Source organism: Salvia miltiorrhiza, chromosome 3 (genome assembly GCF_028751815.1).
Source record: "Salvia miltiorrhiza cultivar Shanhuang (shh) chromosome 3, IMPLAD_Smil_shh, whole genome shotgun sequence".
In the NCBI taxonomy this organism is placed as follows: domain Eukaryota; kingdom Viridiplantae; phylum Streptophyta; class Magnoliopsida; order Lamiales; family Lamiaceae; genus Salvia; species Salvia miltiorrhiza.
The window spans coordinates 42922270-42936359 of NC_080389.1; the positions used below are offsets into that span (position 1 = coordinate 42922270).

At 37.5% G+C, this 14090-nt stretch overlaps 1 protein-coding gene across 28 annotated transcripts in view; it reads right to left on the minus strand.

The window, feature by feature from the left end:
• LOC131015879 (uncharacterized) overlaps positions 1-11185 on the minus strand; it is a 33212-nt gene extending 22027 nt beyond the window's left edge. For 5 of the 28 annotated variants that reach the window (XM_057944342.1, XM_057944345.1, XM_057944343.1 and 2 more), the window contains exons 1-4: positions 10916-11163; positions 9912-10000; positions 8408-8546; positions 7968-8105 (exon numbers count right to left, since the gene is read on the minus strand). In XM_057944342.1, the coding sequence (XP_057800325.1) occupies positions 7977-8105; positions 8408-8546; positions 9912-10000; positions 10916-10984 (426 nt within the window). In that variant the 5' untranslated portion in view covers positions 10985-11163 and the 3' untranslated portion in view covers positions 7968-7976. Of the gene's footprint in view, positions 1-4195; positions 4344-7788; positions 8106-8407; positions 8547-9493; positions 10001-10915 lie in introns of those variants that run through there. The other 23 variants (XR_009098713.1, XR_009098711.1, XR_009098709.1 and 20 more) reach the window with 23 other exon arrangements.
• Between the last annotated feature and the right edge of the window lie 2905 nt (positions 11186-14090).

A 14090-nucleotide genomic window follows, 5' to 3' on the forward strand; every position in this document is an offset into this window, starting at 1 on the left:
GAAGATTGACGCCACCACCATCATTTGGAACCAGCTGCACACCATGGCTCGCCACGGGGGTTTCAAGCCCTCCCTGAGTCCTATCTCTACCGCCCTGGCCCTCCATTTCCGCCTCTTTCCACCGACCCAGGTCCCCGACCACCTGCGCGCCTCTGTCACTAGGCCGATCGATCGCTCAGAGCTTAAGACATTTGTGGCCGCTGATTTCACCATCATCCCACAGGCCCAACGCCCTAATGTGCGTTCCATCCTCCTGCAACTCAACCGGGGCGAAGGCACTTCATCCTCGGCGCGCCATGTTTTAGATGACGATGATGAGGACGATGATGCCGAGGAGGAGGAGCCTGCGCCACCACCTGCTTTCGTCTATGATCCTGAAGTCGGCCCCTCTAATGCCTTTCAGCAATTCCAGGCTCACTTTGACGAGTCCTTTGGCCAATTCCGCCAGGAGGTCTACACTCGCTTTGATACGGTGCAGGATACGGTGGGTGGCCTCTATAACAGGATCGAAGACATCTATGGTCATCTGGACCAGCTTGGTGGCCAAGTGACGCCCATGCAGCAACAGTTGGGCGACATCTATGATCGTGTCAATACCATAGGCGGAGAGGTCACGCGTCTGCGTGAACAGGTGTCGTCATATGATGCTCGGTTTGCCCAATACAACCAGGGCCTCACCGACGCCAACCAAGGACTCACCGACACCAACTACTACATCGCCGACCTCGAGAGGCAGTGGGCCGCCTTCTCCTTGCAGAACCAGGACCAGTTCCGGCACCCCCCGGGCCCCCCTCGGGGCCCCTACTGAGCTCCCATTTTACCCACTTTTGTACATATTCTTTGCTTTCTTTTCTTTCTTGTTTTATGCTGTTTTCTCTTGTGGGTTTTTTGTGGTTGCTCGTTTTACAGGTTTTGGGTCGCCGCTCTCTCTACCGCCGTCGCCGTGTTGGCTGCACTCCTATTCAGGGATGTTCTCTAACTTTCTCTTTTTTGTGCCCTGAGGACAGTGCAAGTTTTTCTCTGTGGGGGAGGGGCGTTATTTATTCATTGTGGGGGTCTTATGGTCCTGTCTTGGTTGTGTTGTTGATTGTGCCGCATGCGGAATTTATGATGCTTTATCACTACGTTGCATGCTTGGTTGTGGTGCCCTGTTTACTTGTCTTGGGGCGAATGGTCCCCTCGTCTTGTTTTCTTGCCTGTTTTTAAGTGCATCGCATGATTGATGGTGGTTCACTGGCGATTCTGGATTGTGTCTGTGTGGTCTGTTATCCTTGTTCTTCTTGATTGATTTGTTCCCAATGAAGTGTAATTAGTTTAAGGTTTTGGTGCAACACCCTGATGAGCAACTCTTGACGTGATTTGTCCGGTAGATGCTAAGGGGAGTGCTTTCAGTGCAATTTCCTAATATTTGTCTCTGTTTTAAATTGTTTGGTTGGTTGTTGAGTTTCTGATAGCCTGGGTCTCTGCTCCTCTAATGATTTCATTATGAGCATGGGAAACCACACGAGAACATTTTGGATCACCTCCAAAAGTGCAATCTCGTGAATTATGGCCCATCTATTAAGAGCGAAAATAACTAGATCCCAAAAAAAAAAAAAAAGTGTAATATGAAAAGTGAAAGAATATGAAAAAGGAATGAGACATGATTGTAAAGGAAATTGCATTAGGAAATTCACCCTTAGCGGAGAATTGGGTCTGATCGGATTGAGTTGTATCACCTTGTTGTTGCACTTTTAAATCTTAGCTTTGAACACTTGATTGGGGGGCATTGATATCTTGAAGGACTTGGATTGGTTTGTGTTTGCTTGGTGAGCAGAATCGCTTGTGGATTTTCTTTCGATTTTGTGTTTGTTGCTTGAGGACAAGCAAGGATTTAAGTGTGGGGGGTTGTTTACCTCGTTTTTAGGTAGTTTTTGCGTATGTTTCTGTTGTGCATTCGAGCATGTTCCATATCTTTTTGCCCTATTTTTCACGTGTTCGATGATCTTTTTGGGTGTGCTATTGTCGTGTGCAGGATTCGTGAGTTGTCAAGCGTTTTCGGCTAGTTTGGAGCAATTTTGGAGTCTGGCTCATGGCCGCCGCCGTGCCACGGCGGCCGCCGTCGAGACGGCGGCCGCGGCCCCACGGCGCGGGCCGTGCGATTTCTTGGAGAATCTGCGAAAGGCACCCACGGCGCCGCCGTCCCACGGCGGCCGCCGTCCCTGGCGTTTCGGTAGTTACGGTTTTTCCGTATTTAAGCCCATTTTTAGGGTTTTTCACCCCATTCTCGATCCCAGCAGCCTCTAGGGCGATTTCCACCATTTTCCTTTGGTTTTTAGAGTTTCAAAACATTAACAATTGCTTTTGGATTCATTGGATCGTTATTTTATGTCAATCAACATTCATCGGATTAGCTTCTTGGATCGCTACGTTTTGTAAGAACTCATTTGATTTTCTTGGCTTATATGAATCCCTTGGTTATTTGAATCCTTTGTTTTATGCTTTTGATGAGTGTGATGATTTGAGATCGTTGTTGTTGAATCTTGATAATTTACGTGATTCGTAGTTCGTTATTGTTGCCTACGGTTTCCTCTTATTGGTGAATGTTTAAGGATTTCTTTTATGGTGATTAAGGTTTTCTTTGAAGTTGAATCGAATGCTTGATTTAGTTTTCATGCCTAGGGAGCAATTGATTGTTGGTTAAGAGTTTATGATCGCTTTGTTTAGAGTACTAGCTTAAAACCCTAGTCGATAGGTTTAATGTTTAATCCTTATGTTCTTAGTTGTTTCATATCTACTGCATTAGTTAATGTTTATTGCTTCCTTCCGTTTATGTTGTGGTGATTAGAATGCGAGATAGTGCCAGACCAAACTACCCGATTAGAGTGTTTAAGTTTCCTTTCCGTTTCGTGTGAGTAATACAATTAAAGCCCTGCTAAGCCTTCCGTGTGTAACGACTTGAGTCACCTTACCGCCCTAGGACGACCTCGTATAAATTCGAGTCCATCCGCTAGGTGTTTTTGGATGAGTCAAATCTGATTAGAGTGTTTAGGTTTATTTCCTGTTTTCTGTGCGTAGCATGATCAGAGCCATGCTTAGCCTTCCTTGAGAGACGACTTGGGTTAGCTTATTACACTAGGACGACCTCGTACGATTGCGAGTCAATCCCTTAGGTGTTTTGGGTTGAGTCAAAGCCCATGAATTTTCGCAGCCCATATATACTCAATTAGGTAAGAAAACTCATAAATTTGACAAAGTGTAGAGGCGCACGCCTCGCGGTGTGAGGCGCCGCCTCACCGCCTCGGACCGCCTCGGCGAGATGGAGGCGCACGTTCAGGGGGGAGGGGGATAAACGGCGCTTGAGGAACGGGATTCTGCCGAACCGCTTTGAAACGGCGTTTAAGCGGCATTTTTTTTCGTTTTTTAAAACATTGAGTATTGGAGTGGAGGCGAACTCTAACAACCATGATACGGCGTATCATATTGATTGGATTGTGCTTCATATCCGTGTCCTGAAGGCTGAGCAAAGTCAAAAGAAAGGATGTACGCTTCTTCAATTGGACCATTGTTGTGCTCAACGTACAACATGAGATATTCGGCAGTTGCCAATAAGCTAGCCAAGTCATCGTCGGTAGTCAATCCACATTTCGTTTCCTTATCAAATCGATTGGTCGCCAAATAATACAATTAATTGGTAGTTCGTACTCAATGAATGCGTCATCATAATGTTGTTAATGTTGTACATCAGACTCACAACATATTCGTTGACTAAGGGAAGAACCTTCGTAGGCCCATCGACATATTATATATACTATCGAAAGCTCCGTTGTATCTTACATATATGTATTTCATGAATCCCATATATAAAACAACATAAAATATAATATTAAAATATATTTAAGTACGTAAAAACATCACAATTAGCACGAAAAAGTGATTAGTTGCCCAAAAATCACTACCCTTCGGCATTGACTTTGTGGTCAGCGACTAATGCCGCCGGCTAACGAGTTTTGGGCGGCTAATCACTTTTTCGTGTTTGCCACACTTTATTATACTATGAACAAGTTTAATGTCTTCCTAAAATACTTCTAATATTAAAATAATAAATTTATTTAATAAATATAACATAAATCATGCTCTCTTAATTAATAACAAAATACAATAAAACATGTTGACTTACAAACTATAATTTATAGGACGAATATGAGATAATTACCTTTGAAATCAGAAATTCAACACAAATTGCTCCGCCTCTAGCACAAAACCACTTCTCAAATTTTTAGGGTTTATATTCTTCAATTAGCTCTCTAAACTCGCGAATATATGCGTATTTGAAATTGTGTTTTCTCATTCACAAATGCAGCCTTAAGAAAGTAATATTGGATTCCTTAGTACACATTAACGTGAAAAAAAATGTTCACTTTGTATAATTCAACCTATTATTTCATGTGCAATTATGTTATTTTATGTGCAATGAAATACATACAGTGAGATTTAACATCTCACTATAGTCCAAGGTTTGACATATTCACTCAACAACAATAGGTTGAATTATCCACCCCTATAGTAGCGACCTATAGCGTATTGCTGCTCATAGTCGACATTGGATCAAATAGGCCCTCGAAGTCCGAAAAATCGATCAATTAAGCTCGTTTGACTAACCGTTGTTAAGTCAAACGTTAGTCAGTTTTGTTTTACCCCCAATTTCTTTATTCTTCCAATTTCTACCCCTCGGCCTCTCTTTTCTTCCGACGGCGACAAGGTCGCCGGTCACCTCTCTCTGACAATGTATTGACTACGGCGACTCAATTCGACTTCGAAACGTTGACGCTGTCCAGCCTGAAGCTCCTCGGGGATGCCCACTTCAGCAACGGGACCGCGAGGCTCACTACGCGACGTCACCGTCTCGTACTCCAGCGTCGGAAGGGTGCTATACACCAAGCCGATCAGCTTCCGGCGTCCAGGTAGCCGCTCGATGGCGAGCTTCTCTGCAATCTTCTCGTTCCCCCTCACGAACCTGAACCAGTCCTCCATCGATGGCGGATTGGCCTTCGTCATCTCGCCGGACGACGAGTTCTCGAGGACGCCGGCGATTTTCTTGGGCTCATGGAGGCGGAGAGCGTACCAACGGCTTGGTGGCAGTGGAGTTCGACGCGATGATGGACATGGAGTTCAAGGACATCAACGGGAATCACATTGGTTTAGATCTGAACTCGGTGATTTCGAGCAGAGTTACGGATTTAGGCGTAGTCAGAGTAGATTTGAAGGGCGACGACTGAGTTAACTCGAGAGGTGACCAGCGGCCTCGTCGCCGCCAAAAGAGAAGAGAGGCCGAGGGGTAGAAATTTAGGATAGAAATTGGAAGAAAGAAATTGGAGGTAAAAATAAAAATTTGACTAACGTTTGACTAACTGTTGTTAGTCAAACGGGCTTAATTGATCGATTTTTCGAACATCGGGGGCCTATTTGATCCAATGTCGACTATGAGGAGCAATACGCTATAGGAGCCTTTACTATAGGAGTGGATCTGTACCTTTTCCCAAAAAAAATAGAAAATAAGAATACGTATGTTTCATTAAAACATTAATAACAAGTGAAAAATTACAAACACATATATTGTAAAATAGAAAAATATTCGACAGCTAAAAATATCATTAGCCGCCCAAAAGTCGTTAGCCAGAGCCATTAGCCGCCGGTGAATATTTTATTGTTTCACAATATATGAATTTCGAAGTTTTTAATAAATAATTTTATTTTATTTTATGTGTAACTCTATTATTTTATGTGCAATCAAATTATGTATAAAGTGAGATTTAATACCCCACTATAATCAAAATTTTGGCAGATTCATCTTCTCTTATATTTCACATTGATGTGTACTTTTACTATAGAAAAATAAAATTAAAAATAAATAAATACTCAAAATAAGGATACGTATGTTATAGTATTAAAACATTAATCTAAAGGTGAAAAATTACAAACTTATGTATATTGTGAAATAAAAAAAATTCTAAAGCTTTAGAATTAGCCGCTGCCGAATTTCACGCGGCTAATGATTTATCGACGATTAGTAACATCATTAGCTTTAGATTTTTTTTCTATTTCACAATACATAATGTCAGAATTTTTTCACCTTCGTATTAATGTTTTATTTAACAAATGTGCCCTAATTTTTTCAAAGTTTCAAACCGACAGTATATTAATTGAAGAAAGTGACGTGAGTTAGCAATAAATATATCTTTCTCAGATTTTGTACATTTTACAACTAACAATCTTATATTTTTCTTACTTTTATAAAAAAACAATGCAAAGCTATCAACATCAAGGAGTATGTTTGGTACTTCACATTAATTAGGGTAGATTGAGTAAATAAGTTACAAGGGTGCACCTTCTGAAAGTGGGTATTTTCGCCTATTTAACACTTAAAATTATATCTACAATTAGACCTTTATTCCACTATCAACCATTTTATTAAAACTTGTACTCCTATCCCATTACTTTTGAGTAACGAGATTTAGAAAAAGTGTAAACTGAGTTTGTGGAAGATATTTACGAACTATTTTAAGTGAGTTAGCATATAAAGTAAGTTGGGCCTACCATTAATAATATTTTAAATAGTTAATTTTTTACTAAAAAAAGGTATGAGACATCACTAGTGGGACGTCCCAATATAATAACTGAGACTTTATTAATAGGACAGAGGAAGTACTATTTGTCCAACTGACCATGATCCAATTGAACAATGAGCCCAAGGCACAATTTTTTAGCCCGTTGGTCACCAAATCACTTGTAGTTGAGATGGCATGTTAGTAGATCTTTCCTTGTCACATTTATTGCAGTCTGGTTTTATCAATATAGTAGAATTTATCTTTTGTATGACTAGGGACTAGCGATGGCAATGAGCAGGATTTGGACTGTATCTTAGGCCTAGATCTAGATTCGAAAATTTTCATTTGGGCAATTCAGTTCAAATTCACCTAATCTAAAACATATTCAATTAGTTCAAAAAATATATACTTACAACAATTGAAATGAGGGAATAGAGATTTTGAATGTGAAGTATACGTGGATAGAACACTGGAGTTATGATATAAAAATAAAAATAAAAATAAAAATATATTATAAATTAAATGGATCCCTGAGCCAAATCTAGATTGAATCTAGCTCAAAAATCATGATCCAGTTCCAAATCCAAAATTTAGAGCCTTGATCCAATTCCAATCTAAATACATCAGTAGAGGAGCCTTGATCTAGTTCCAATCAAAATACGTCAGTCCTACGGATCTGGATCCGCAAATTTGGACCAACACTTAAGTTAGGATTTGCAACCACATGAAACATAACGCATTGTTGTTTCTTTAATTATTTCAAAGCTTTCTTTCGTCCATGTCTGATGGGTTTAGTTGGTAATTGTTGATGTCAGAGTTGGTCGGGACATGATTATAATTGAGTCATTCTTGATTAGATCTTAAAAACCTTATCAAGAAGATGATGAAGATCTCATATAATTAGTTAGGTTAGAAGCTCATTTGCTAAGGAGTTACTAAATAATTCTCAATCGAGGGAGAATCGAACCACAAGAGCGAGCCTGAAGATGTCTATCGACTACCTCACAAGAGGACATCAATATGCTTACAACTTAGTCAAGAAAGTGATAAATTTGTTGGTGGAAAAATCCATCTATTGTGTCTTAAGCTCCTACTTAGTTTTTTTTTACCAATGTTCGGAACATAAACTATACTCGCTTAGCTGGAAAACAAGAATTCACATGAACATTCGGCGGGCGAGGCGATTCATCATTTTGTCGCCAACATGTGAAGTTTGGAATATAATTAGAACATTTTTCAAAGTTAGGGACTTTTCAAAAACTAAATGTAATATAATACCAAGATTAGAGTAGAAACTCTGTTCACTGCAATAAGTGGTGTATAAATAAAGCTGAGATTAGAAGAAAGACAGCGAGTGATAGAATTACAATCCATGTCTACCTGGTTTTGTCAAAGCGATGCGTGAAGAATAAGCTGTTTGGAAGACATTGCTGATAGTGTATCGACAAGGGAGGAAATCGAGCTCAAGGCAACATCCAAAGTTTCTGCCGAACAACCGGGTCTTGTGAATCTCTTCACCTGCATTTCATTCAGCAATTTACGGGATCAGAAGACCATGATCCAAACAAAAATAGAACTTTACAACGTTTCGAAATCATAAGTGCAAGGCATATGAAAGAATGTAATCTCATGCAAGTTAACAAAACCAGAATTTCCTACTACAAATGACTATGAAAAATGAAGGAAATATTCAATAGTTAACGTGACAGCAATCCCATGGTTGCAACGGGAGATGGAACACTAGAACAGAGGATCTTGTTTGACACAGGATTGGCAATGTCAACAGGCGCAAAGCTTTGTAGAATGTATAAGCATTTTACCTTATCAACATAAAACTGCAACTCCTTGATCTTATCAAAATAATCCTGACTGCAAAAGCTAGAACACGATTCCTTCAGCTGCAGCATTTCGTCAATTAAGATATCATTTTTAGGCTTTCTGTTCTCTGCACCAAATACGCTGCCATCAAACACCAAAGGGGTAAATGAAGAATGGCAAAATACCAACGCTATAGAAACAAAATAATCTACAAAAAAGAAATATTGCCTCACATATTTAAGCCCCCATTTGGCTCTGGACTTTATACAGAGAACTTAATTAAGAAGGAAACTAGAACTTTGAAATTCCAACATATTTTCCTTTAAAAGCAAACAAGAGTATCAATTATTAATATTTTGAAGCATAGTTGCCCGGTATACCCCGATTATTGCTTATAATATTATGAAAAAGTAAGATGAAGTTGACTATGAGAATTTTTTAGCTTATTTTTAAATCTTATAATTTATTTAAGATTTTTGTATATAATTTTTTAAATAATTTATAAAATATTTTAAAGACATGCAAATTTGATCAAAGTCAAAAACCCTGGAATGTGACCACGTCACGCATCATTAAAGGTTGGAAAAGGAAGAAAATAAGCAAAAATAATGAGCAATTGTGATGTAAGATTGACAATTTATGTGAAATTATAAAGTAAATTTGACTAGTTTTGTGATGTAAGATGCAGAATTTATGTGAAATAATAAAGTAAATTTGAATAGTTTGAGGGGACAAGTGGGAGCCCATTTGCAGCGTATGAGGCAGGCAAATCAAATGTGAAATTTTCAACAGATTTGTGCACGTGTGGGCATGTGATGCTTCCATCTTCATCTCTCTTAACTAACACCAGCATCTCACACTCCCTCAGTCATGATTATGAGGTAATTTTGTTCCTACAATCCTTAGGCAAAAGCGATGAAAAAGTAATTTTCTCTACTGTTCTCTTGATTTCAAGCAAACCTAGAAATTAGTTGGAGTCTCAATCAAATTATATAAAGTGTCTTTGTTTGTGTAATACTGATAAAACGCCATTTTTTTGCCAATTAAACATCCTAACAATCGAAATAAATTTGAAAATTCCTAATTACCTTTTTTTTTCTTATATTAGATCACGTTTCCAGGCCCGCCAATTCAGCCTGACTTGAACTACAGAAAATAAAAGACCACACCTGCATGAAATAGTTCTAATACAGTATATAGAATACATCCAATATCTATAAATTTTGTCCTCCACACAGCAAGCTATTTTAGGGTCTTCTCTAAATTTTTGATATAGATGCCTGAATATAGCATTCCTAAGTATATAAAGAAGAAAGCAACTCAACTCTACACATCCTAGACGCAGTCAGACTCCAGAACAGAGAAACATCTACGTTTGGAATCATGATTTGGGTAACCTATTATATTGCATAAATAATTTATCTTCTAGAAAGATTCAAGTTGCAAATGCAAATATAGTTTTCAAAGAAATGAAATGAAAATTATATAAAAGAGCAGGAATCCAACTCAAACCATGTCCCTGAGGATCGATCTTTGTCATCTAGATGAGGAGCACCAGATTCTTGAATGACAGATGTATATAGAACAGCTTCGTCCTGACATAAATCAAATCTCAGATTCAAAAACTTTAATATTTAGCACTCGGTGGCCAGCAGATCAGAACTAAACTAAGTCGGTATAAGAAAAACTCTAAACCTGCACTAAGATTACACAATTAGAATAAAACTACTTCTTCCACAAAGTAGTGCTAGGTTAAGGAATACTATAAACTGACTGAGGTAAAGACCAAATAACAAAACGAATGAAATATGTGATTCAGTCGCTGTCATTCATAGAGAAGGGTATATTGTTGTTATATACCTATATACCTCTCTAAAACCCTCCACTTATCATGGTATCAATTTCTAGATTGTTCCATCTACTTTGGAATATCACTGGTCTACTTATTTGCTGCGGTTTCATTTCTCATTCCTTCATGCACCATATTGAAAATACTCCTCAAATATTCATTTTGTCACCATACTCATCTATTTATGTTTTGGAAAATGTAAGGTCGATTTCCTTTCTCCCTCAAACATTGAAGCAATAACAACTCCTGATGGAAGAGAACATAATTGACATGAGAGATCATCACACAACCTCCAGCTATTTTTCTTAAGGTGTCGAATTTAAGTATCTATAATTTCAATTCCTGTGCTCCATTAACTATATAAAGTTAAGTGAAAAACAGGTTACTCTTTATAAAATTTTCTTCTTTTAATTCTAAATGCCCTTTCAACTTAAAGTAAAGTCCAAACGAATTTCAGAATGTTTGCCCTCCACTAATCCACACGCGAGTGCAGACATGTGTTCAAACTTCTTTTTTTCGGCTGATTCTTTCAAGATGTACTATATACTACTGTCTATTCTGGAGTTAACATTTCAAAACAAATCCATTTGATAGCCATGAAAATCGTCAGAAATGCACAAATTAAGTTAACAAGACTGTGCAAGTAAAGTAATTGAATTACCTGCTTCTGAAAATTGCAATTACGCCATGAGTTCATATTCATTGAGCCCTTAATTGCCGGGGAGCACATCTCTTTGGTGATTACACACACAGATGGATTTGTCAATGAATTTGGATGGTTTTTTGTTGCAGAACTTCGAAGCTATACCTAACAAATGGACTTCACACTTCATTTATTTTTTCTTCCTTTTTTTTTTTTTCTTCTCATTCTTTTTTTGGTTCGCTTTTTGCCTCAATTATTATGTTGACTTCTTGTTGAACCCTCAAATTCGTAACTTTTTTGAGAATGTTAAATATTTAAATTAGGGGTGAGAAGATAGGGGTCGTATAGCCGATATCGATCCGAATTCAATTGGATATAAGGTATTTGATACCCGAAAAATTAGGTTATTGAATCGGCATCGGATATTAGAATGTAGGAAAAATAGGGTATCGAGTATACCCGATCAGGTATCGAGTATAAACCCGAAATACTCGATTAAAAATTAGATATATTTTGAAATTATTTAATTAAATTCGATACAATAAATTCATGTAATCATAAGAACATGGTCATTTCTGTGCAGACACAATAAATTTACTCATTTATTTTATCCATACTTTCTCAAGCACATTAGAGCATCTGCAACGGTTACACGATAGCAGCCTATTCGTGTAAGGCTGCTATCGTGTAACCGATGCAGCAAACACTTACACGAGGGCTACACGTTCTATCGTGTAGCCCTCACAACCGTTGAAAATAGGCGCGTGTTTTACACGTGCCTTTAAAAAAAAAGAATGCAATTTAAAATTAAGTTTATTAAGTTTATTAAAAAAAGAATGCAATTTAAAAAAGAATGCAATTTAAAAATTTACAACCGGAATAGTTATTTGTAGGATTTATTTTTATTTTATTAAGTTTTATGTAATTTTTAGGATTTCAAAATTAATGCAATTTAAATTTGAAGTAAATTGTGTGATTTAAATTTATGAAATTAAACTTAAATGAAAAATGGAAAAATCAAAACTAAAACTATCATGTAAGCTATCATGTAACCCCAATGCAGTCTCTTTATACCATGTGGTCCCCCCTCATAGAGTAAGCTATCATGTAATACCAATGCGGATGCTCTTATCAAACTATTCCTAAATATAATATGCTAACAAAGTATTCTTTGTTTCTTTTTAGTTACTAGTATTATTCATTACAAAATATATTAAGGAGTAAGAAAGTAGATAAGAAATGAAAGTTTGAAAAAACAGAGAGCGAAACAACGCCGTTGTCACAAGCAGACAACCATTACTAAATTTTCAATTTGTATTGTTATTATTTTATTGTTATTATTTATGTTTTAAACTTACGAAAATAAATATATATTTTCGAATGGAATTTGTGGGTTTTGTTTAATATATTTGGGGCTTGTCTGCTGCCTGCCTTTCTTTTGTCAAAAGGTAATTGTGGTTGTTGATTGTTGATTTGATGTTATATATTACTCCCTCCGTCCCAATAAAAGTGGCCACTTTTTTTTGGGCACGGAGATTAAGAAGGGGATTGTTATGTTTTAATTGAGTGTGACCCACCAAAATTAGTGAGTAATTTTTAGAAAGTAGCCTACAATTGTTGACCAAATTAGTGAGTAATTTTGGCATTTTTAGAAAGTGGCCTACAATTGTTGACCAAATTAGTGAGTAATTGTTGACTTAATTAAAGTAAACTTTTGCCATTTTTAGAAAGTAGCCACTTTTAATGGGACACCCAAAAAGGAAATGTGGCCACTTTTATTGGGACGGAGGGAGTATTTGTTAAGTAAAAATTTAAAATGCCCACTTTCTTATCTTTTTTTGTAAAAATGTCCTCTCTTATAATACAAAGGATTCTATGCCATATTCTTTAAGTACCCTTTGATTTGATAGGTTTGCTTGGTTTTTTGTGAAAGTCTTACACATTTGACCGATTTGACAACTATCAATCATAAAAGTCAACGATTTGACAGCCGGACACATGATTTTATCGGTCGGACACATGTCCGACTGATAAAATTATGCGTCCGGCCGTTAAAATCATGTGTCCGGCCGGTGAAAACATGTGTCCGGCCGGGCGGACACATAATTTCACCAGCCGGACACATGATCCGACCGATAAAATCATGTGTTCGGCCGGTAAAATCATGTGTCCGGCCGGCCGGACACATGATCTAGCCACCCACCGATCATATGTACTCTTGACTGATAGCTGTCAAATCGTTGACTTTTATGACCGATGGCTGTCAAATCGATCAAATGTGTAAGACTTTCACAAAAAACCAAGCAAACCCATCAACATCAAAGGATAAATTAGGCACTTCACATAATTAGGGCATAGAATGCTTTCTATGATAAGAGAGGGCATTTTTCAAAAAACACATAAGGGATGGGGCATTTTTGCCCATTAACACTTATTTGTTTGTATAGGGAATTGAAAACGTACACAATTATATAGGGCAAGGACTAAAAATAGGGGTTGCATTTTCGAATTTTTTTTAAGAAAATTGGGTATTAGGGTGTACCCAATACCCTATTAACTCAATTCAGATAATTCAGGTACTCGAATCACTACAAGAAAACGCGGCTCTAACGACCGAATTTTCTTTTCGGTCGTTAAAGTCTTAACGACCGAAAACTGTGGTCGCCGTTTTGTTCGTCGTGCGGGCTTCAACGACCGTTTTTTTTCGGTCGTTAAAATTTAACGACCGAAAGTTATTATTAACGACCGTTTATTCGGTCTTTAAAACCGTAGCCAAGCCTACCGGGGACGACAAAATTATGCTTTCAACGACCGAATTTCGGTCGTTAAACAACTACCGAAAATAAACGGTCGTTGATCTTCAGGGATATTTAACGACCGTTTTATTTTCGGTCGTTGTTTAAAGACCGAAATTCGGTCGTTAAGATAAGAATTTCGGTCGTTGCTGGTCGTTTTTTCTGTTTTTTGCCGTCAACTTATAACGATCGTTTACCGATTTTCGACCGGAATTTCGGTCGTTAATTTAATTACTATTATTTTTTTTCAGAATTTATGTTTCATGTTTTCAATTATGTAGCAATATAATTATTCAAAATTATCAACTTATATCAAAGTAGAAAAACATCAAATAACAAAGTAGCAAATCATAAAATATGTCAACAAGTTTAGAAATTCAGTATTCAAAGTATATTAT